This window comes from Anguilla anguilla, chromosome 19, assembly GCF_013347855.1.
Source record: "Anguilla anguilla isolate fAngAng1 chromosome 19, fAngAng1.pri, whole genome shotgun sequence".
In the NCBI taxonomy this organism is placed as follows: domain Eukaryota; kingdom Metazoa; phylum Chordata; class Actinopteri; order Anguilliformes; family Anguillidae; genus Anguilla; species Anguilla anguilla.
This window is the reverse complement of record NC_049219.1, coordinates 16,097,131-16,119,656: the sequence shown is the minus strand read 5'-3', so window position 1 is coordinate 16,119,656 and position 22,526 is coordinate 16,097,131. Positions and strand designations below refer to the sequence as shown.

Sequence of the window (22,526 nt, the reverse complement as noted above, 5' to 3'; positions counted from 1 at the left end):
CAAGAACCCGAAGTACAAATTCAGTACAAAATCCATAGAGATTACACCCATAATAACCCCGAAGAACAGCAACCCAAAAAAACATTTAAATAGATCCTATTATCACAAAAATAGCTTAACCTGAATTAGAAAAAAATAAGGGAGGGTTTGGGAATGGGGATGGAAGGTAAATGTATTTAGAAAACGAATTCCTGAGAATAGCAAAAACGAAGCAGGTTAAAATGGTATTTTTCACATTCTGAACTGTTCCCACTTTTGTCCACAAGAGGGAGCCAACAGTTCACTAATTGCCTGGCAGTGGATTTGTGGCCTAGGAAATAACAGAAAACTCATCCCCGCAACAGTGACCTGAAAGGACTTCACGCTTTTCTTTTTCCTTGTTTAAAATGCGATTTTTCTTCCACTGTATCTATGATTGATCTGACATTTTTGTAAAACGTCAGTCTTTTCAGTCGAGTGACTATTTATGCATTTGGACACAGACCAGAACATGTTTTCCAGCCAATGGTCCTTCTGATTGAAGACCAATTGCAGACTTGGCAGAATAATCCAACGGCTATTTTGATTTGTCTGGGATTTTGAAAAAAAAAAAAAAAAAAGTGCACAATTTAGACACACAATGTGCACATAGATCTTCCAGAAATTTGTCCCAGACTCACTGATTGGCTAATTTAAAGGGTGGTTTTGCGCTCGGATTGATCCTTTCAGACTGCCCATTTGTCTGTAGATAATAAGCAGAACTGATGCGCTGCTCCCTCTCCAGATCTACAGAAACAGCGCGCCGTTTCATTCACAAATCCACAGCCGCGCACTGAAATGCAATTTCTGACAAAAGAGAAAAGCAAGGAGCTGTCGGAATGGGTCCGCTGCAGTTGTGGGTTCGAGGCGACAGACTGTCCGAATCGCCCCCAGGCCCCAGAGGCACGAGGTAGCTCTGGAGCCGCACGACCTGATTCTGTCCTCAAACTGGAGCTTTTCACACTCAACCCAGCTAGTGAACGCTGTCATGTTTTACACAAATAAACCCTAGGCAGAGGCTGCTGGACAGGCCCCTCCTGTTAAAACACTGTTCCAGTGTGTGGATGGGGCCACTGTTAAGGCTGTTCCAGTGTGTGGATGGGGCCCACTGTTAAGGCACTGCTCCAGTGTGTGGATGCGACCCACTGTTAAGGCACTGCTCCAGTGTGTGGATGGGACCCACTGTTAAGACACTGCTCCAGTGTGTGGATGGGACCCACTGTTAAGGCGCTGCTCCAGTGTGTGGATGGGGCCCACTGTTAAGGCACTGCTCCAGTGTGTGGACGGGACCCACTGTTAAGGCACTGCTCCAGTGTGTGGATGGGGCCCACTGTTAAGGCACTGCTCCAGTGTGTGGATGGGACCCACTGTTAAGGCACTGCTCCAGTGTGTGGAAGGCCCCACGGTCCAGTTCCCAACCTAGAGCCACATGTCAGTCACATGTTGCATTTTCACAGTTTGGCCACTAGGCAAAGACAAATCCAGACTTAGGAGAAGAATGTTGACTGATCAGGGGCTGGAGTTCTAACAGGGGTGAGCGGTTCCAGTCCTGGATGGCCGGTGTGTATGCAGGTTTTTGGTTTCCACCAGTAACCATGGATAACGAATGAGCTAATTGGCTGCATACACCGATTCACTCGAGTAAATCACAGTAAAACGTTTCATAGGAACACAAGAACAGTTTTTGGCTGTCTTATGTGCTTGTCAAAAAACGTGGCTAAAATGTCACATGGTGGTCAATTAACATACGTATATAGCAAATTTAATCAAACAGCAAACTGTTTATTACCATTCCAGTCCTGAACTTTGTTCCCGCAACCATTAAATCAGAACCACCCACTATCCAGAAATACTGAGCATATTAAAAGTCTTGGGGATATGATCATACGTTCCTATTTCAAGATGATCAGATTTAATGAGGCAAGTGAGAATCACAGGATTGACCCACAACAGACAGAAAACCAGAAGCACAAGATTTGTTTTCTTTTTTCATTTATTGACAAGAGCATCTGAAAGGTAAGGAGCACTTCCTTTAGAAGAAGGTGTTTGGTCTCTTGGTGGTGAAGCGGGGCTTGTGCTGGCGACGCAGGACCCTGTGGGGCAGGGGGAACTTGATCTTGGAGTCCTGTGGACGAAATGACACATTAGATTACAGTAAAGCATTATGCACATTCAGAGGGGAACACCGTCAAGAGCCAATCAGCTTCCATCACAACACTGTCCATTTACACCCTTTTTAAGTTCTAGAACACTGACTTGTAATTCTGAAGCAAAAAGAACAGGTCTGGCCTTTGGCAAGCAACACACAGTCCAGTTCACCTGGTCAGACTACAGCTTCCCCAGTCTAAATGAACACTCCCTTCTACAGACACTATCTGGAGGGGTCGGCGGTGACTCACGTGGAACTGCTTGATGGCAGGTCGGCGACACTTGTTGGCGGCGATCTCCTGCACCTTCATGATCTGGATGGAGTGGGCGCGGGCACGGTGGCGGGCTCCCATGTCCCGATCTGGAGCCAGGGGGAAAAAATCAGTTTTGGAACGTTTGGAATCTACAGCGTGACTTACAGCTGCCTGTGTACAGCGCTGCTTGCGAGTGACAGAGCCACACAAAGCCACAGGCTCCGCCTCCAAACAAGCAGCATCGACCCCCGCTACAAAGCCCAAGGACGCTGATTGGCTGGGCCTTTATAAACCGGCCCTTTCATTGGATAGTGCTTCAAAAAGCCCAACCAAACACTCAATAGCATCTGATTTACTGAATTGCTTCCCATTCTCACTGGGATATGAAAAATTTATAATTATCGCAGAGTGGAGTAAGTATGACTGAGGACCAATCAGATTGCATAAACAATCGTGTTGAACCTTGATTTCACTTCCATTTGCACGACAGCTAACGAAAGGCGACAAGGTGCTTTTTTTACTTTGCGCACACATGACAAGAACACTGCACAGGTTCAACAATGCTCTTTGGGTTTGTGTGCATAGTATACGCTCCTTCTAAAATGAAATCGCATCCACTCTTATTTTCGGGACAGGGTATCTGCGATTTGATCGCTAAGGTAACCCCTATGGGCCACAGCGTCTGCTGGTTTTTGCTTTCACCTAAAAATATGAAACCAATTCAGATCGTGGAAACCAGGTGAGTTCGTGTCTTCGGCTGCCTTCATTTACTAATTAAGAAAATGTTTTAGAAATTCAGAGCACACTGCTGTGGGAGAAGCAGAGGAGGGGCGGGACTCACAGCACTGAGTGACAGCGCCGGAGGTGGTGAGGTCGCGGTACTCGCGGTACATGTTGTGGGTGCCGCTGCGGGAGTCGTAGCGCAGCCAGATGCCGAAGTTCTTCACCCTGAGCGGGGACTTCTCAAAGACCTGGGGAGACGGAACACAGGCACGCTCAACATTCCATCGGCCCGCCAGCGTTCCGTCAGCGCGGCACGCCAGCGCGACCGTCTGCCTACAGCGCGACCGTCTGCCTGCAGCGCGACCGTCTGCCTGCAGCGCTAGGACTGAAGGGGAGACCAACACTACACAGCACGCAATCGGCTCCTGTAGGAACTGTGAATCTACTGAGGCGTGCGATAACACAAAACATTTAGGCGCATGTCCCCACACTTCAGGGCGGGCATACAGCATACGAGCTGCGGACTTCAAATTGTTTTCTTTTTTTCCCCTTCAGATCAGGATCAAATTGTAAGAAAAATGTGAGGTCATAACGCTGCAGCTCGCAAGACACAAGACTGCAAATCCAAATCTATCCAGCTGGTCTACTCGATCCAGCTGGTCTAACGTCGTTTTATCCCAGAGACAGTTCCACCCCCACGTCCCTCGCCGGCAGACCCTCCCCCCTCCTGACCTACCAGTCCGCAGTACACGGTCTCTCCGGAGGCCTTCTTCATCTTCCTCAGCTGGGAGACGAAGTACCAGAAGCGGGACTTGGCCACCACATGGTTTGGGGCGAAGATCCTCATGCGGTACAGCGGAGGGGTGGGGTTCTTGGCTGAGGGCAGCAGGCGCCCAATCACTTTGTATTCCCTAAGCTGAAGGGAAGAGGGCAGGGGTCAGCAACCAATCACAGGCATCAGCAAAGTGACATCACAATAGCCTTCGATAGTGCACTAATCCACTGGGATTGACAGGGCTGTAGAACCTTGATTTCACTTTTAGATGCACAGCAGCAATCTGAAAGGCGACAAGGCACGGACTTGATTTCTGCACACCAGACAAGATCATAATAATGATGTAAATTATGACCTTTGGGTTTTGTGTGCAAATGCGCCGCTCGCTGTTAAGAACAGCTAAAACAGTCACAACTAAACGTTGTGTACTAGTTCCACAAATTTATACTACTGGATCTACAGAATGACAACCAAATATTGCTCGAGACCTGCAACAGCGATTCTCAAACATGGTCCAGGGGATGCCTGTGTATGCTGGTTTTTGCTACAGCCAATCTCTTGCTCAATCAAGGTTGTTGAACAGGAGTTAAGTATTTTTCCCTTAGACTTATCAATACAAGGCAAGTTTGGCTCGTTATTTGATTTGCCTCTGAATTCTTCATTAGCCACTATCACCAATTAGGAGCCTCGTTCACCTCAGTATTTAATTTGACCAGTTAAGTGTTCTCAAATATGATAGAGCAAAGCTATAAGCACAATGAGAACGTGATATTGCATGCACAACCGCTTATGATAATGTGGCACAGGAGGCCCGGCCATTACACAAAAAATGATTTAAAATGTAAAATTCCGGGGTTGCAATCGTGAAATTCACCGTATACAGGGGTCCCTAGGACCGAGTTCGAGAACACGGACAGGCAGTGCTGAGCGAACTAACGGCCAGTGGGTTCTTACCTGGTGATACACAGTAAATAACATGTCACAAACTAACACGAGTCGACAATAATATGGTTACCAAGACAAATACATGTACGACACTCACCACGTTCAGGCTAACACAGGCTTGAGAGCCAGCGAGCTAAATTAACTCAGGACACGCGGGCCGTGAGCATCAAAGAACTACTCAGCTAGCATTTTACACTTGAATTATCTTGTTTAATTTTGTTACATCGCGAAACTAACACGAGTCCACACGCAGTCTGTACGAAACAGACAGCGAGTTTGATTGAGTTCTGCCCATTTCGGGTTTTTTAAACAGGCTCCCTACAGCACATGGTTGAAGCAACGTAAATTTGAGACGCCATGTTGCCATGCGAATTGTTCCAGAAAAAGGAACTTTCCGTACTCTCTTATCAAAGCACGGCGCAAAATGATCAAACGGATGAATAGTTTACATGCTTATGTGAAACGATTGGTAATCGTATCGCGTTATCCGCATTAACAAATATTTTATTAAGGTATACGTACTGTGCCAGACGCCTTCATGGTGTCTCTTGCTGGCGGCCGCTGGGAAAGAGGAAGTTCGTGGGTGGAGATTCACAACGTCAACCTTCCCCCGGAAGGGCGGGACCAAGACAACGTGACCCATTGGTGCTCCATGGTGCCAGTTCTCGGGTAAGATTCGGGGGCAGTTGTGCGCTAGGTATTTTTATAAGTGATAAAATCGAATACTAGATAGACATGTAATATCTTTGAGAAATATTAATATAATACATGGAAAGTACTGTATGCATAAATGCAAATAGTCTAAAGAGATACCAATATTCCTAGTCCATTGAATCACAACGGTACTTTTTGAGATGCTAAGAACTGAAAAAGCAGTCAACTGTAAATGTGAAACCTTATGTTTTTTTGTTTTGTTTCGTTGTTTTCTTAAATAAGTATATTCCCCGTGTTGCCCTTCGGATATGTTCCTAAAAGTATCCTTCCTATAGGCTTCAGAAAAAGGCAGGGAGGTAGGTAGCGTGCTTTATGGAACATGCATTCTGTAGTCTTCCATACAATGGGAAATAAATAAGATCTTTCAAACAGGCCTCATCTAGACAGGTATCCTGTCTTACATGTACAAATGCGACGTATTTGTATGTTATTTTATGAGGACCATACGAGGATTAGTGGGTAACTACAGTGTTTATGGGTCACAGTTTTAAATCTGTGGAGGACTCTTGAACAACATGCTTAACCTGAATTTCTTCAGTTCAATATCAATTCTAATTTCATAATACCTTTTATTAATAATAGCAAGAATCCCCCCAAATATCACAATAATATATAATAGGCAAAACTATCAGTGTTCCTGCTTCTTTTTTAGGCTGTATGTGTAGGCCATTTAAATAAACCACGACAGAAATAGAAAGAAAATAGGAACATTTTATTTTTCCTATGGGACCAACGCTTGTAGGACCCACATAACCAAGTAAAGAAACTTAAGACCTATGGTGATATTTACTGTTGAATAACAGAATATATCTTTGTGCAAGTTACAACCTATTGTTGAGTATTTCTACTCAATGGCATTAACAAAAATGCTAAGAATGTGGACACTTTAACATTTTTTTGACATGCCATTGTAATATTTTATGCAGTATAGTAGTACACAAACATGAATATTTCTGGTGCATTTTCGATAAACAAGTCATTTTCTGTTTTAGATGTTCACTATTCAGTTTTAACAATTTAAAGAGTAGGGTTTTTATTTAATACCAAGTCAGTGTTCTAGAACCCCATTGCAGCAGTGATTGTTACATCAGCATTAGAATGTTCAATTAAGTGAAGTTTACGGGTGATGCTAACCATGGGCCATCCTGACTTTTGCTGCAGGTTGCAATTTTATGATGTGAACACAATTAGACGCAAAATGGGAAGCAAAATTTGTCTGTGTCTATGCAGTACTTGTGAAGTTTTTTGTTTTAATGTTATCATTCATCGAAAGCATTACCAAAATCAGTATTATTGCTGTGTACACCTTACAGTGCATATTTGTTCTATGCTTAGAGAGGATCTAAGCATAGAGAAGAGCTTATGTATTTTCAACATTTTTTTTCAAATCAGTATTTCAGCTGTTTCAGTGTGTAAAAAAAAATAAAAAAGGAACATGTGTTAACATTAAAATTAACAATTTATTAACGGTAATATTATTCTTGTTGACTCATGATTTTTGTTGATGTGATGCATTTGACCAGAAATTTCATAAATGTCTGTTGAGAATACACAAGCTCACATAGTTTTTTTCTCCAGAGTTTTTTCTCCAAAGTTTTTTTTCTCCAGCTCAGTGACATATGAACTGAAAACATTCAGAACAGAAGTCTCAATGCTGAAAGTCCACAAGGTTTCTCTTGTTGAGTTTCCTTGAGGTGGTGTGATCACCAAGTGCAGGTGGTGTGATCACCAGGTGCAGGTGTTGTGATCACCACATTCTGGTGATGTGAACACCAGAATGGTGTGCAGTTCCATTTTAACAATGTATGTAAAAAAGGAACTTTGTTTCTCCATCTGCCATGGCAGCAGCAGCAGCAGCAGCAGCAGCAGCGGAAAGGTTCGGTTGTCTTGTCACACGGGCTCCATGATTTCTCCAATGTCCTTTTCTGTAAGCCAGCAAATACGGGCAAAGAAAAGGATCATTGTCCTGCCCTTGGGGGCAGCTCCTCCAGTTCCTCCAGTTCCTATCCTTCCATTTCTACAGCATCTTCACCATCACCATCCTCCTCTTCCTCCTGTGGAAAAACCCAGGTTCAGTCCCTGTAGTCGTGCAATACATACAGTGCATACATACAGTTTAAAAAAAAAATCTTCATTAAATATTTGTGGAGTGAATCACCACAAATGTATATTTATATAGAAAATTCTGAAAATCCATTAAGCTGACGTAACTGATGTAAGGACATTAAAGTGAAGGATATTGCATGTGCAGTTGTACAGGAGCTGTGTTCTTTGGTCGTATGTCCAAGGTGAAGGATATCAGACTGCATGTTATCTCCAGAACACTCAGATTCACTCCTTACAATAAATTCAAGGCGATCTGCCTACAGTCTTGCCCTGAGCCACGTGTTTCAACAAATCCCTCCCAGATTCTCTGAATTTCAGTGGAATTAAAATAAGGCAGCTGAAGAACTTGATAGACTGCAATCCTCGGGGCCCGGGGACATAGTGTTAACTGTAATACAGAGAATGCTCTTCCGCATTTGCTGAAGCAATATTCTTTGACCTTAGACTGAGAATCAAAATTTTCACGAGGCTGTAACTACTCTCATTGTTAATATCTTTTTAAACACTCTGTTTACTCTGTCTCACCCAGGGGTCACGCCCCTCAGAGGGAGATGCGGAAGTTCCGGGAAACACCGTTGGTTGCCGCACAGAGAGAGAGAGAGAGAGCGCACACACCCAAAAAAATGAAATAAAATAAAAGAACACCTTCACCCTTCCCCCTCATGGCTTTCAGGCAAAAACAATTAAGTAAAACAACAAATTGAAATAACGAAGACAAAAGAAAGCAAAGCGGAGTGGTAACTTTTCAGTTCCCTGCTTGTAGTGGCGGTTCACTTTCGTTTTGTCATACTCAGATAAACACTCAAACTAAAACTGAAGACACTAATAAAGAAACGCGCTCCTGGTCTCAACCCCGAACTGTGGAGAGCAACATACCTTTAAGCACCTGGGCTGATTAGTTAACAAGCCAGGTTCGTGTGCTCTAGTAAACAATTAAAATACACTGTGATACAAAGCCTAGTTTATTCAGTTTAGTTTTTTTAAATTTTTATCCTCAAAGCAACTTCTACTGCCCACTGAAAGAGAATTTGGTTTTGGTCATTTGAAGACCATGTTTATTGTATAATTCACATGGTATTTTTATATATATTTGAACTTACAGTGAACATCCGTACGAAATGGACACACCACGCAAGGCATCCAGAGACCACGTTCAGACAACATATTTTACATCAAAAGGAAATAGAATTTTATTTTCAGCAAATATGCTGCTTTTCAAAGAATTAATCACCCAGAGCTGAAAGAAATTAATTGTCATCATGTACATGATATATTTTCACTATTATTATTATTGTTAGTTACACATGACTCATTATTTCATTTTTTATGCAGCTTTTGTACAGTATTTGCCCCTTATCCAGAAAATTGACAATATACATCTTGTAATAATAGGTCAGCCTTACCATTGTGTTCCTTTAGCTCATAGCTCTGTCAGGAAAAAAGGACAGATCGGCTGGCACTGACCTGTTTTATACCCTCAGGCCACTCCTACCTCTCCACCCTGGTGTTTTCAGGAGAGGAGGAAAACCCCTGAATGGCATTAATGGAACTAAATATTCCTCATTCCTCACTGCACGGTTTCGTTTATTATGTTCGAGCAGGAGCAGGTTTCCATCTCTGAACCTGGGGCACCCTGACGCTTTCGCTTCCCGGTCTGTGGATGGGCGAGGCCAACGAGATGTTTCGTTTAATATCTTCAGCGTCGAACAGTTTCGTTTCACTGTCTCCCCCCCCCCCCCCCCCCGGTGCTGGTGGGTCTTTTTAAGTTCAGGACAAGGCCTCTGTTGTAGAAGCAGGTCGTGGGCAAACACTATCAGAGGTAGACTTCAACCCAGAAGTTCTGCAGCCCACACAACTTTGCCCTTTGCGGTTCATGTCAATTTGCACCTTCACTAAGACATATTTGGTCTCATACAAAACACAAATCCCCTTCTACAAAACCAGCTATACATAAATAGTACATAAATACTATCCAACACCATTTATAGTCAATGGCAATTTCACAAGTCCTACATGATTAGAGAAATTACATCAAATTGGATTTCATTTAATACTATGATACCCATTGCCCAGATGTAATGGTTCAACATTTAAACCTATATAAAAACCTGTGTCATTTTTCTTATTGTAATAAACATATTTGATCACTGAAGGAAAAACATGGTTATGTTGTGAATAAGCATTTTAAAAACCATGCTAAAGTCCCCCCAGATGAACCAAGAAGGCCACAGCCGAGCTTTCTGGTCACTGAACATATGTTTCAGTTTCACTGTGTAACAGATTTTTATTTATTTAAAAACGGCCTATAATGCCAACATCTCCCTCTGCTGGTAACCAGGATCATGTAAGACATCTCCACAAGTTACTATTCTGTCACACTTATGACTTTGATATTGGCAAACCATGTGCCAGGCAAAATTAATCACAGAACACACACACACACACACACACACACACACACACAGAGCAAGACATAGAGAGAGTCTCACAAATTCATAACTCAATAATCTCCAGCCTTCTTTGGCAGGACTGAAATGGGAACAGCATTCTCAAAGAGAAGCCCACGTTCTGTCATCCTGAAAGCACAGAGGTAGTCTCCTGCTGTACTCCTCCTGCTGCACTCCTCCTGCTGTACTCCTCCTGCTGCACTCCTCCTGCTGTACTCCTCCGTGTGACAGATTTTTTTTTTTTAATTGACAGGATGCTTTTAGTTTTATGTCCCAGAATGCCAGAACTCAAAAAAAAAAAAACATTTGTGAAAACCAAGCCTCACTTTCTTGTCTTCCTTATGTTTTCACTTGACACAGAAACGGTTTATTTCGCAGCTTGCGTTTTTTTATTATTTAGATTTGTTTGTTTAGTTTTTTTTTTTTTTTTTTACAACAAATTGCTTGCCACATATCTGAGGTTGTGTTTTTTTTCCATGCATGGTTTGGAGGGTGCTGTGGGAATGTATTCTTTGCAGAGGGGAACTGGCAAGGGACATGAAAAGGGGAAGTTACACAATCCCAAACCACCCCCTACCCCCCCCCACCCCTTTACCCCCCCCTTCCTCCCTGCAACGTAGGAGCAAACTGCAATATCCAAGCACTGTACAAAATAATGCAACACCATGAACAGAGGAATACTTACAACTCCCTAAATAAATGCACACACCTAAATAAAAATGTCCATCCATTCTTTTCTCAAAAGTGAACACAGGTTATATATAGATGGGTAACACATGGGAAATATGCATCATTATTGCAAAAGATTGGCCCTTGTTATTACCATCAAAGATCTTCCTGTACAACCCTCCCTTCTCAAACCTGGTTTCGGAACAAACTCTCTTACTGCAGCTAATTTACCCCTCGCTGAAAAGAAGCTTCAAGGACACGGAGACAGGATAAATTAAACAGGCTTGTGGCTGGCAGACTTTAAAAATGCACCTCTCCAACAGCTCAGCACTACCCTCCCAAGTGCTTCCTCTGTTACCTTGGAAACCATCATTCATCTTCACCGTTTAAAACATGCTAATTAAAACATTATTTTTTAACTGTTGGAGTAAGGAGAAAAAACTGAAAAGACTGGACAAAGAAAGTTGTGTAGAAATGACAACAGAAAATCAAAGTTTCACAACACAAAGTGATTGTAAAGTCCATAAGTTCAAGTTCTACCAGACAGACACACAAACAATTTAGACAAAGTTTTGTTTTCTTTTTTTTTTTTTGTTTCCTCTGGTTGAAATTCTCATCTGCCACTCTGTCCTACTCTCTCTCTCTCTCATTCAAGCCAGTTTTGCTCCCGTCATCTTTAGTGCTTGGACAGCTCATTGGATAACCAGTCCAGTCCTTCATACAGGCCATTTCCTTGTGTAGCACAGGTAGCCTGGACATGCCACTAGAGAAAGAAAAAAAGAAAGAGAGAAAGAGAGGGGCAATTGGTTAACACAGGTGGGGAGCAATTTATCAACACAACAAATGTTTCTTCCATGTCTATCCAATATTCTCCGTGATTTCGAGGCTCTCTCAAATTGATGTTCAAAATATGCAATGTTTTATACCGCTGGGATTTGTTAGCAATAGCATTGGCGTTATTGGATTAAGAAAACGAATGGGAAAACGGAACAGAACGGGCGATGAACTCACGGTTCTGCTCCGTAGATTCTGAAGCCCGAGCTTGTCTGTCAGGTCGCTCACGGTCATGGCGTTCGGCAGGTCCTGTTTGTTCGCAAATACCAACAAGATGGCTTCTTGCAGCTCGTCCTCTTGCAACTACAGGGAGACAAAAACGGCTCAGAGATTCATTGTGAAGAGACCAGGCCACTTTTTTGCGGACAGCTGAGTTTTTCTTGATATTGAAATATATCGAGCTTAAATAATCTTTCTTCTTACAAAATAGTTTTCCTGTCAGAATTTGTTACACCAAAAGAACACCCACTTGAAAGCACTGCTCAAAATGAAAACGATCTCTTACTCCCCAGAGACCAGGGTTGCGGTCGTCCATTAAGTTTTAATTTTATTAACAAACTTAATTACCTATTAATTCCTGAATGGACGATGAATCAAAACGAAACGCACAAATACGTACCATTTTGCTCAGCTCTTCTGCCGACTCTGCGACTCGCTCTCTGTCGTTACTGTCCACCACGAAGATAAGGCCCTGCCGGAGAAGACCAGCACAAATTACATTACATTACGTAACAGACTTTTAGCAGACGCCCTTATCCAGAGCGACATACGCAACATTTTACATAGTATCCATTTATACATACGCTTTGCGACACAAGTCAGTGCGTCCATATTAAAAATACAGCAGTATAAGTGTAGTATAATGGGTAAGGAGCTGATCTTGTAACCTCAAGGCTGCAGGTTTGATTCCCAGGTGGGACACAGCCGTTGTGCCCTTGAGCAAGACACTTAACCTGCATTGCTTCAGTATACATTCAGCTGTATAAATGGATGCAATGTAAATGATATGTAGAAAAGAAAGAAATAAAAAAAAATTGTGAAGTCACTCTGGATAAAAATGTCTGCTAAATGCCAGTAATGTAATGTAAAGTAATGCATTTCCCTTATCAGCAGGATATTAATGGCAAAATACCCCTCTGCACCCCTCTACTCGCATCCCTCCACCCGCACCGCCCCCAGAACCAGTCAAAACAACATTCCAGGCTGCAAACACACCAGGCCCTCCCACTGCAGTGTGCAGAAGAACCAGGCCCTCACACTGCAGTGTGCAGAAGAACCAGGCCTTCACACTGCAGCGTGCAGAAGAACCAGGCCCTCACACTGCAGTGTGCAGAAGAACCAGGCCCTCACACTGCAGTGTGCAGAAGAACCAGGCCCTCACACTGCAGTGTGCAGAAGAACCAGGCCCTCCCTGCTTATCCTTATCACCAGATTACGCCCTGCCGCGTCCATTTGCCTGTTCAAGTATCTCAGGAATAAAAACATCCCAATGCACATTTCTCCTCATGCTTATGATAATATGGTGTAATATTTCCTCTCATTAATAAATATTACCCATTGGGAGATGGGGGGGGGGGGGGGTAAGGGTTTGATTAGACACAGGCTACACTACACCACAGTGGTGCCACAGCTACTTCAAAGTGGCTGTAAAATGGCTGTTTACATGAATATGCTGTCCTGTATAACTGGGCAAAGGGCATAGTCCATGCAGAGCTGAAGAGAGACCCTCTACCTAGTGAACACTGCATTAACACACTGGAACATACCTGCGTGTTCCGAAACATACCTGCGTGCTCTGGAACATAAATGAGCGTTCTGGAACATACCTGCGTGCTCTGGAACATAAATGAGCGTTCTGGAACATACCTGCGTGCTCTGGAACATAAATGCGTGCTCTGGAACTTAAATGCATCTTCTGGAACATACCTGCGTGCTCTGGAACATAAATGCGTGCTCTGGAACATACCTGTGTGTTCTGGAACAAACCTGCGTGCTTGGGAACATAAATGCGTGCTCTGGAACATACCTGTGTGTTCTGGAAGTAGTGTCTCCACAGGGGGCGGATTTTGTCCTGGCCGCCCACGTCCCACACGGTGAAGCAGATGTTCTTGTATTCCACCGTCTCCACGTTAAAACCTGCCCCACAATATTGAGCAAAATGAGACAGCATTCAAAGTCTGCTCCTGTATATCAACCAGTCACTGCTTCAACTATTGCTCTTCGGGTATGAACGTCACATTTTAAATCATTAACATTAATAATTCCCATCTGCAGAGTATTTTATGTCTAAAACTAATTATATTTACGAATGGAATCTGTTTATCTCACTGGACTGAAACAAAACCAAGTACACACTCAGCTCTTCGTCGAATGAACACCCCTTACAACTGTAATTCAAAGCCTAGAGAGAGTCAATTCCAGTAAAAACTAAAGAAAATATTAGCATGGAACAAAAGAAGAAGAGAGCTGAAACCCATTCAGTCTGAATGCAGTAGTGACCTGAATCTGTCACTGACACTCTGTCCATTTGAGCACAGTCAGCGTGAGCACACTCGCACAGGAATGACTGTTTTGACTGCAGACAGTCACCTATTGTCAGATCCAGACCCTCACAGTCTACACCAGACCCTACAGAGCAGACACTGCCATCGAAGCAAAGCAGCACCGGACACACAGAAAGGAAGCTATTGCCAAAATTGCTTTAATTTCACTTGCAGTTACTTATGCTGGGTTCTACTTTGCAACGTTTGGCAAAAGAGGAAGTACTGCAAATCGTATCATGTCTTCAATCACGGCCCTATGTTCCATATTAAACTGGCAGTTCATCGTTACGTAAAGCTGAACACGGTTCTTACCAATTGTTGGAATAGTGGTTACAATCTCTCCCAGCTTCAGTTTGTATAAGATAGTGGTTTTACCAGCAGCATCCAAACCCACTGTAAAAAAGAAGCGCGATGTTATTGAGAGGACTATATAACATGTTATTAATTGCTGCAATTCAGAACACGGTACCAGCCTCATCCTTCTCTGTAAATATCACCCCTTCGCTCACTGTCCTGGCCAGCTCACCCAGCATGTAGGGCCCCATTTCACAAATCAGTTTGACAGCAGGATAACTGCACTGAGTAAAACCTGGAAACCTCTGAAATCTGGAACACGGACTGAAGTTAGAAGAGCTGTTCTGGGTTTGTTACAATGTAAATGTGAAGTCAAACCATTACATAGCAAAGAAAAGCAGACTGTAAAGCACAGCAACATCTTCACAGCTGACCAACCATATAGCATTGTGGTCTACTGTGAAGTTATTTACAGTGTCATACCAAAAGAAAAAAAGGTGCCAACAGTCTTTTAAGTTACATTCAAACCAGCAGTATATTGTCCTTTTCCTGAAATAAGGTGAGCATATTGAACCTAATGTGTTGGCTGGTGTTCTTTTGCCAAATATCAAACAACGAGGAGGGGAATTGCATCTCATTCCAACCTCTCCTTACTTAAAAAAAAGCACAAAATAAGAAATCAGATCAGACCAGAATACTTAAAATGTAGTCTGGACTAAGTGAAACAAGGACATAATTTACTGGGCACATGCTTGAGAACCTGTAATGCAATTTAATGCATATGAAAATAAGGGAAACCTTAACGTTACAATGCTATGCATCTACTGTGATGACACAATTCACATCTACGCGTTTATACGATAGCCAACTGGGGAAGAGGGAGCTAGCAATTAGGATATGCAGATCAGTGCATTTAAGGCCACATAATTCAGCGCAGCTAACATGAAATAACAAAGCAGCACACTATACATTTATTACTGTGTTTTCTACATATCAGGTCGCGTTTTATTACGAATAAACACAATATGTAACATTACATCCAATCCTACATATCTTGCAAATGCTAACAAGATACAGTCATTCAGTTTGTAACGCCACATCAGAGAGCAAATGCTTACTGTAGCTAATTAGCTAGGTTAACTATCTTCGACCCCAGCTACACAGAAGTGGCTGATTAGCAAGGGGACAAGTAGGCTTCATGTCCCAAGCTAAGATAGCTAGCTACAATACAATGCACAGAATGTCACTGCTGTTTCAATTATTTTAAAAGCGGACATGACAAACTGGCTTCCTAGCTGTAGAAAGGCACCATCTTTCCTCGCACCTCTGTTACAGCCTTCCTTCCTTTCACAACGACGGAAGGTCGCTAGGCTATCTAGCTAACTGGATAATGCTCACCCATAAGTATCCTCATCTGTTTCTTTCCAAAAAACTTGCTGAAGATATTCGAGATCGTGAGACCCATGTTGTTTGACGTAAATCACCTTTGAATACTTATTCTAAAAAGAAATGTAAATTACAAATTGTATTTCTGCTGTGCGTTCGCTACAGGATATGGAAATAACTCCGCTCTCCTCTGCTATCTTCTCATTTGCCACGTCCAGGCCAACGCGGAATAATTGACGTCATCGGTTCTCAGTTTCACAAAACTTTATTAACAAACCACAACTTTTGCTGGACGGTAACACCTGCCATTGGCCTACTGTTATGAAGCCGACACAGAAATGTGGCCGAGCTACCTTATTTTCTGAATTTGACATAATTATTTTTGGGTTTGTTCTGGTAGCTGCTAACTGTATTCATTGTTAGTGAACTGCGGTACCAAGCGTTAGCTAAGGTGACGTGCCTATTTTTTCTCATCTAACGCTGTCAAAAGACCTTCACAAAATGGCCGCCTAAGAAAACTGCCCGGTAAATCTTAAAAAACTTTATTGACACGTTGGAATAACAAACAAATATTTGCATTGATGAAGTAATGGCGTTTCAAGGAAGTAACTAGCGTCATGGACACGTAAGCCCGAGCTCGTCAATATAAGTTCAGAACTCATCCATTTTAAAAATAAATGGGTAAGAATTTGTCCAACGATCTCCAATTTATTCGGAGAAGCATTGGAACTCATATGATTTTTATGTGCAAGAGTTAAGCCAAGAAGATGTAGGCAGCTACCAACACCGGCAGGCCTTTTAGGTCGTTCCAGTGCGTACGTTAGGTAACAGCTGACTTACTGTGACTAACTGTTAACCTGCTAAGTTAGCTATCTAAGGCAAATAACTTGCTTGCTACTAGCTAGCAACATATCTGCCAAATTGAAGTTAAGTGAATAAGATGGCCATCTGCATCGAATAATCTGTTGCTTTACTGGTCTAGTTAGCTAGATTGATGTCATTAGCCGTGTCGTTTTCCAGACGATTGGTGCTGCTAGCTAGTGAACTTTAGGTGTGTTGTATACAGCTGGGTCTAGAAATAATATGTGGCGTTACCTATGTATTTACTAGCAATGTTTGTAGCTGTAGAGATGTCTTGCAAGATGCTCATCTTTTGGTATCCAGGTGGGTTCAAGCTCAGGATTTAGGTAAACATCTTGTCTGATATTACGATGGATAGCTTCGCAAATCTAATGTCGGAGCCCATGGAATAAGCAGTTAGCAAGCGAACGTTGCCTTTGTTGTGATGGTCATTCAACAGATTGCATTTGTAACTGACAAGACTCTTAATTGTTTTGAGCACAGATATTGAAGACAAATGAATGCCAACGTTAGCTGAAGCAAAGCAATGGAGAAGTTTGGCATGAACTTTGGGGGCGGGCCCGGCAAGAAGGAGCTTTTGGAAACGATAGAGTCGCAGAAAAAGCAGCTGGTGCAGTACCAGACCCGATTCAAGGACGTTGTCAGGGCCTACAAAAGCCTGCTGAAGGAAAAGGATGCCCTGGAAGCCAGTCTGAAAGTTCTGACTGTGTCCCAGGAAGTGGACTTGAACCTGCATGGCGAGGCTCGACCCGGCGGGCTGCCCGATCTGGACAGGTGCCCCTCCGACCTCGGCGAGGACAAGTGCTCCGTCCACAGCGCGGACAGCGTCGACACCGCCGCCTCCGCCGACACGGCCAATAGCGTGGCGAGCAGCAGCACCAAAGGAGACCTGGTGGAGGAGGACCGCGGTGGCACGGGGGAGGGCGCCGCCGGGGCCGCCTACCAGAGGAGCGAGGAGGCCAGCGGCTCGGAGAGCGGCATCAGCTCCAGCAGCGGTGAGCAGCCGACCGCAGGGGAGCCGGACCGCAGGGTTCTGCAGCTGAAGGCCCAGCTGTCCACCCTGACCAGCTCGCTGGCCACCGTCACGCAGGAGAAGTCCAGGATGGAGGCCTCCTTCCAGGCGGACAAGCGGAAGATGAAGCAGGAGTTCGAGGAGCTGCAGGCCAGGCTGGATGAGGAGCGGCAGAGGCAGGAGGTGGAGCTGAGGGGCCTGCAGGAGCAGCTGGCCGAGAGCAAGGCCCGTGTGATCACCCAGCAGCACGAGCGCGCGCAGGAGCAGGGCGACCACGCCCTCATGCTCCGCGAGCTGCAGCGCCTCCTGCAGGAGGAGCGGGAGCTGAGGCAGGACACCGAGCTGCAGCTGGAGGACGCCAGGGAGGCGCTGCTGGAGAGGGCGGCGGCCGCCGAGCGTGGGGCGGAGTACGAGGAGCGCCTGAAGCAGGCGTGCAGGGAGAAGGAGGAGATGAGGAGAAGCCTGCAGGCGGCGGAGGAGGAGAGGAGCAGGCCCGACCCGCGCGTGGAGGTGCAGCAGCGCGAGCTGGATGAGCTCAGGGCTCACTTCCAGCTTCAGCTGCAACACGAGATGAGGAAGGTAGGCCACCTCTGCTTCAGCCACACTGACTACTCATTAAGAAACGCCTCGTACAGCCTGCAACATGCAGCGTACAGCATGTGCTTCAGTGGCATCTGCAGTATCACCCAACTTAGAAGCTTCCGCCTAACTTTGACTCAATCTTTTACCCCTTGAAAAGTAGGTTTTTTGAGATGTAAAAAGAAATAATCTACTACCATATACCAAGTCAGTGTTCTAGAACTCTGTTGCTTTCAGTTACCAGCAGTGATTGTTACATCAGCCTTGGAATGTTCAGTGAAGAACATTCTAATCACATATTTGTGACCTCACACCTTAAAGGGTTAAGCATGCGAATCTAACTGGAGGTTGTTTTTCTGGTTTAATTGCTGCATATTCGCTTCCTGTGCACTGGTTGCATGTACACATCCATATACTGGTGTGCTAGGCTTAGTGTCTGCAGTGTAATGGAGAGGAAGACTGAATGAAAAATAAATGAATAAATAAATTTCCTTCACAAGGACTGTTGCTTTAAGGCTGTCGTTTACATAAGAGCATTACAGAAGAGAAGTGTTTGCATAAAATAATGGCTGCTTATGGAGGCTTTAGATCCGGCCAGAATATTTGCAGAGGTAATGTACGGCACGCCTTTGCATAATATTTGCCTAATGACATCACGCCCCCCCTGTGTCTGCGCAGGCTGCGCAGGCGGAGGAGCGTCTGCGGGAGCAGGCCCGGCTGGAGGAGACGCGCGTGGCCAGCCTGGAGGAGCGGGTTTCGGAGCTGTCGGAGCTGGTGGGCGCCTGCGAGAGGGCCAAGCTGAAGGACCAGCAGACTGCGCAGAGGCTGCGCGAGCGCATCCTGCAGCTGGACACCGAGAACAAGACGCTGGCCATCGCCGCCTCCGCCCGCGCCTCCACCGCCGACCTCACCATCGACGAGGCCAGCCTGGACGTCAACGTGCTGCGCGACAAGCTGGAGACGGTCAAGCGGCTGCTCCTGCTGGCCTCCCAGCGGACCCAGCAGCCGCTGGACGGGGACAAGCTGGGGGAGGCGGAGCTGGGGCGGGAGAACGAGCCCTCGGACGGGGAGAAGGCCTCGGCGCTGTACTACCAGCAGGAGCTGAAGCAGCTGAAGGAGGAGTTTGAGCGCTACAAGACGCGCGCCCAGGCCGTGCTGAAGAACAAGAGCGCCAAGGACGGCAGCGCGGCGCGGGAGCTGGAGGAGCAGCGGGAGCAGCTGGCCGAGCTGAAGGAGAAGTACATCGGCCTGCGCATCCAGAGCGACGAGGCCGAGGCCCGGCACCGGGCCGAGCTGGAGGCCCGACAGCAGCAGGCGCTGCTCCTGCAGCAGGGCCACCGGCAGGAGCTGGAGCGGCTGGAGGCGCAGCACCGCGAGAGCTCCCTGCGGCTGGACGAGGAGCTGCACAAGCAGCGGGACCGCACCCTGGCGCTGCTCGCCGAGAAGGACCGCGAGCTGGAGCGGCTCCGCGCCGCCGCGCTGGTGCGCAAGGCCGACCCGCCCGAACCGCACGCCGACGGCGACAGCGACGACGCCGCCGGCGCGGAGAGCTCCGCCCAGGAAATGATGGCGCTGAAGCTGGCGGGGCCCAACGAGCCCACGCTGCTGCTGTACGCCGAGCAGCTGGCCCGCAAGGAGGTGGAGCTGAGCGCGCTCAGGAGGCAGAAGCACCGCCTGGAGGCCGACGTGCACCAGCTGCAGGACAAGCTGATCGCCCGCGCCGAGCGCCACGACGAGGAGGTGTCCCAGCTCCGCGACCAGCTGGACAAGCACGCCCGCGACACCAACCGCGAGGGGGCCAACCTGGAGTACCTGAAGAACATCGTCTACCGGTTCCTCACCCTCCAGGACACCAGGGGGCGCCAGCAGACACTGACTGCCATTCTGACAATATTACACTTCAGCCCCCAAGAGAAACAGGCTGTGATCAAACTGCAGGCCCAGGGCTGGTGGACTTCTGGGATGAGGTAACGGGTACCTTGTCGAGGCATTATAGGATAGTTTATCTAAGTTAAAGCACATTTTTGATGTAGACAGACTTCAGACCACACTATACAGTCAGTTTTGTATAAATTCTGGAGATGAATCGGAAATATGGTCATATAATTCATAACTTTGGGTGTTTGTCTCAATAAAATGTAATTGGGAAATGATGGGAACTGATTTCTCATGGATTTTAGAGGTTTGAATATGTTATAGGACTGGGAAATTCTGTCAGTTTCATACATTTTTTTATCATTGGGATTTCTGGCACTACAGTTGATCATTTTGTGGTCAAGGACAGAATATAAAAAGTGTGACTGACATTGCAAACATAAGTACTTGTCGCGCAGTGATGACAAAAACAAAGTTATTCAACAAAATACCGCTGAAATGGACAGTAATCTTATTTATGAGGTTACAGCACCTGAAAGCATGTAATTCTATGGTTGAGTTTCTCATTTTGTCAAATATCTGGTCAATTTACTGTTTATTCAGCTTCTTTCAACTCAATTTTTATTTGTATAGCTTTTTTTCTATTTGTATTTTTATTTTTATTTTCACAAAGGGCTTTAACAACATGTCCAAATCTTAATGAGAAAAGAAGTGTGGACACAGAACAGTCTGTACTCAGTCAGATAATATTGGTCTGGTCACACTCAGCCAAAGCACAGTAACACTGTTTTAGTGAAAGAGAGGACCTCACTTGAGCTGGGAGTCATTTTGGAGTTCAGTTTATTCACTAGAAATGCTTTAAGGGTTCTTCAGACAGTGGTTCCAGAACTTTCTGAGCCAATAATCTACTTAATGAGGTCCAGGCTGCCCTTTAGAATGCAGCCTGACTTTTGACCAATGAAAAAGTTTTTAACATGTATCGAAACGGCTACATGTGCGATGTGTGCAACTAACGCAGTGTTTAATTTGAGTAGTGTGACTGTCAGTTGAAAGTGTCTGATGTACAGTACTTTTTTTTTTTTTTTGTTTGTTTTTGTGCTCATCTTGTGACCCACCTCACCCTCTCTCACGATCCAGTGGGACTCCACCCCCCCTTTTTTGGGGGAAGAGTATTTTCCTTGCTTGTCGCAGCTGAGCCAGATCACATGACATGTATAGCGGGTCCAATTGTTGTTAATTTACACAATGAATGATCACAGCTGTGTTATTTCTTTTTTTCCACATAGCATTGTTCAGTGTTATGAGGGATCAACATTATAAATTATATTTTCCTCCTTCCTTTTAAGACTTGCATAACGTCAAAATATTAAAAGCAGCGGAGGATATACTATTATGAGAACAGATTTAGAGCAAGGCAACCTGAAGTTTTACGGTTTTTAAAGAGCATAGCGTAAGTGTTTAACTGCATTATGTTTTGTATATAATCGTATGTTTTCCTGGCTTCAGATATTGGATTAATCAGATATTCCTTACTTAACTATGTCATTGTAATGACACAGAGTATCCACTGAGAGATGATACTAACAGTGCTATTGGCATAAATGTATATTTTGATTTTTGAATTGATTCAGGAGATATTAAAAAGTATTTTCCTCAATGATACAATTCTTATTCTGTGAATTTATCTCAAGTTGTGGAGAGTTCTTTGTGCTATCAGCTTGTTGTTCATGAACAAAGTTTGGGCAAACTTTTAATTATACTTTTAACAAATAAGGCCACAATTGACATCAAACTCTTTTTGAAGAACAGTCTGGATATAAAAAACATCTGTCGTGCCGTGATTGCTGTTAAAATTTCCCCCTCCTTGTTCAGATATTTGTTTGTCAGTGAGCTTGTATTAAATGGCAATGCTGGGCAACAGTTGCTGGGGACACCAACTCAACCGTAGGAGCACGTAATGTCAAAGGTGAGTCATCACAGATTAAAATTATTCCTGCTGTTTATACTAACATGAAAAACAAAGTGCAGTACCTTCCCAACGGATTCACACTTTTTTTAAAGATAAAGATTTTGAAAACTATGAAACAAGTCTTGAACAATTTTTTTTTGTTCTCATGTGGCTTAATGACTCAGTGGAATCAACTGTAATGCCATTTCTGTAATTATAATTTATATTCTGTAATAATAAACAGGGAACACAGGCATGGATTTATGTGTGTTACTTCATTTTTATACCCCCGTGAAACAAGCTGTAGGAGGCCACAATGTCCTAGGATACTGCACTTAAGCTTAACATATTAGGGCAGGTTTGGTTTTGTTGTATTTAAAATAATTATTTGAGGT

General features: G+C 44.6%; 3 protein-coding genes and 2 non-coding genes across 8 annotated transcripts; 1 reads left to right on the top strand and 4 right to left on the bottom strand.

The window, feature by feature from the left end:
• Window positions 1–1,993: 1,993 nt before the first annotated feature.
• LOC118218834 (60S ribosomal protein L18a) lies at window positions 1,994–5,490 on the bottom strand. The gene is made up of 5 exons (XM_035401556.1): window positions 5,386–5,490; window positions 3,880–4,059; window positions 3,262–3,391; window positions 2,418–2,527; window positions 1,994–2,143 (listed from the first exon to the last, which is right to left on the bottom strand). The coding sequence occupies exons 1-5, from the start codon at window positions 5,401–5,403 to the stop codon at window positions 2,051–2,053; spliced, it is 531 nt and encodes a 176-aa protein (XP_035257447.1). The 5' UTR covers window positions 5,404–5,490; the 3' UTR covers window positions 1,994–2,050.
• LOC118219410 lies at window positions 2,872–3,004 on the bottom strand. Its single transcript, XR_004763761.1, has one exon. It is a non-coding gene; the product is annotated as a small nucleolar RNA SNORA68 (small nucleolar RNA).
• On the bottom strand, window positions 4,159–4,293 carry LOC118219411. The gene has a single exon (XR_004763762.1). It is a non-coding gene; the product is annotated as a small nucleolar RNA SNORA68 (small nucleolar RNA).
• Window positions 5,491–10,496: 5,006 nt separating the features above from the next.
• On the bottom strand, window positions 10,497–16,089 carry LOC118218833 (ADP-ribosylation factor 4-like). Its single transcript, XM_035401555.1, has 6 exons — window positions 15,869–16,089; window positions 14,489–14,569; window positions 13,660–13,769; window positions 12,253–12,324; window positions 11,811–11,936; window positions 10,497–11,562 (listed from the first exon to the last, which is right to left on the bottom strand). The coding sequence occupies exons 1-6, from the start codon at window positions 15,933–15,935 to the stop codon at window positions 11,476–11,478; spliced, it is 543 nt and encodes a 180-aa protein (XP_035257446.1). The 5' UTR covers window positions 15,936–16,089; the 3' UTR covers window positions 10,497–11,475.
• An 82-nt stretch (window positions 16,090–16,171) lies between these two features.
• gcc1 (GRIP and coiled-coil domain containing 1) lies at window positions 16,172–22,391 on the top strand. Of its 4 annotated transcripts, none has more exons than XM_035401554.1 (3): window positions 16,172–16,381; window positions 17,201–18,308; window positions 18,987–22,391. In XM_035401554.1, the coding sequence occupies exons 2-3, from the start codon at window positions 17,244–17,246 to the stop codon at window positions 20,277–20,279; spliced, it is 2,358 nt and encodes a 785-aa protein (XP_035257445.1). In that variant the 5' UTR covers window positions 16,172–16,381; window positions 17,201–17,243; the 3' UTR covers window positions 20,280–22,391. The 4 variants fall into 4 exon arrangements, with proteins under 4 accessions (XP_035257445.1, XP_035257444.1, XP_035257442.1 ...); XM_035401553.1 differs by having other exon boundaries at window positions 16,379–16,481; XM_035401551.1 differs by lacking the exon at window positions 16,172–16,381 and adding an exon at window positions 16,402–16,537.
• The last annotated feature ends 135 nt before the right edge of the window (window positions 22,392–22,526 follow it).

Coding starts and splice junctions, on each gene's coding strand:
- LOC118218834 (XM_035401556.1), bottom strand. Junction 3,392..3,879: donor AGACCGTGTACTGCGGACTG/GTAGGTCAGGAG, acceptor CCGTCTCCCCAG/GTCTTTGAGAAGTCCCCGCT. Junction 2,144..2,417: donor CTGCCATCAAGCAGTTCCAC/GTGAGTCACCGC, acceptor TTTCGTCCACAG/GACTCCAAGATCAAGTTCCC.
- LOC118218833 (XM_035401555.1), bottom strand. CDS start 15,935: ATGGGTCTCACGATCTCGAATATCTTCAGCAAGTTTTTTGGAAAGAAA. Junction 14,570..15,868: donor ACAGATGAGGATACTTATGG/GTGAGCATTATC, acceptor TCTTTTTTACAG/TGGGTTTGGATGCTGCTGGT. Junction 12,325..13,659: donor ACTACTTCCAGAACACACAG/GTATGTTCCAGA, acceptor CTTCTCCGGCAG/GGCCTTATCTTCGTGGTGGA.
- gcc1 (XM_035401554.1), top strand. CDS start 17,244: ATGGAGAAGTTTGGCATGAACTTTGGGGGCGGGCCCGGCAAGAAGGAG. Junction 18,309..18,986: donor TGCAACACGAGATGAGGAAG/GTAGGCCACCTC, acceptor GTGTCTGCGCAG/GCTGCGCAGGCGGAGGAGCG.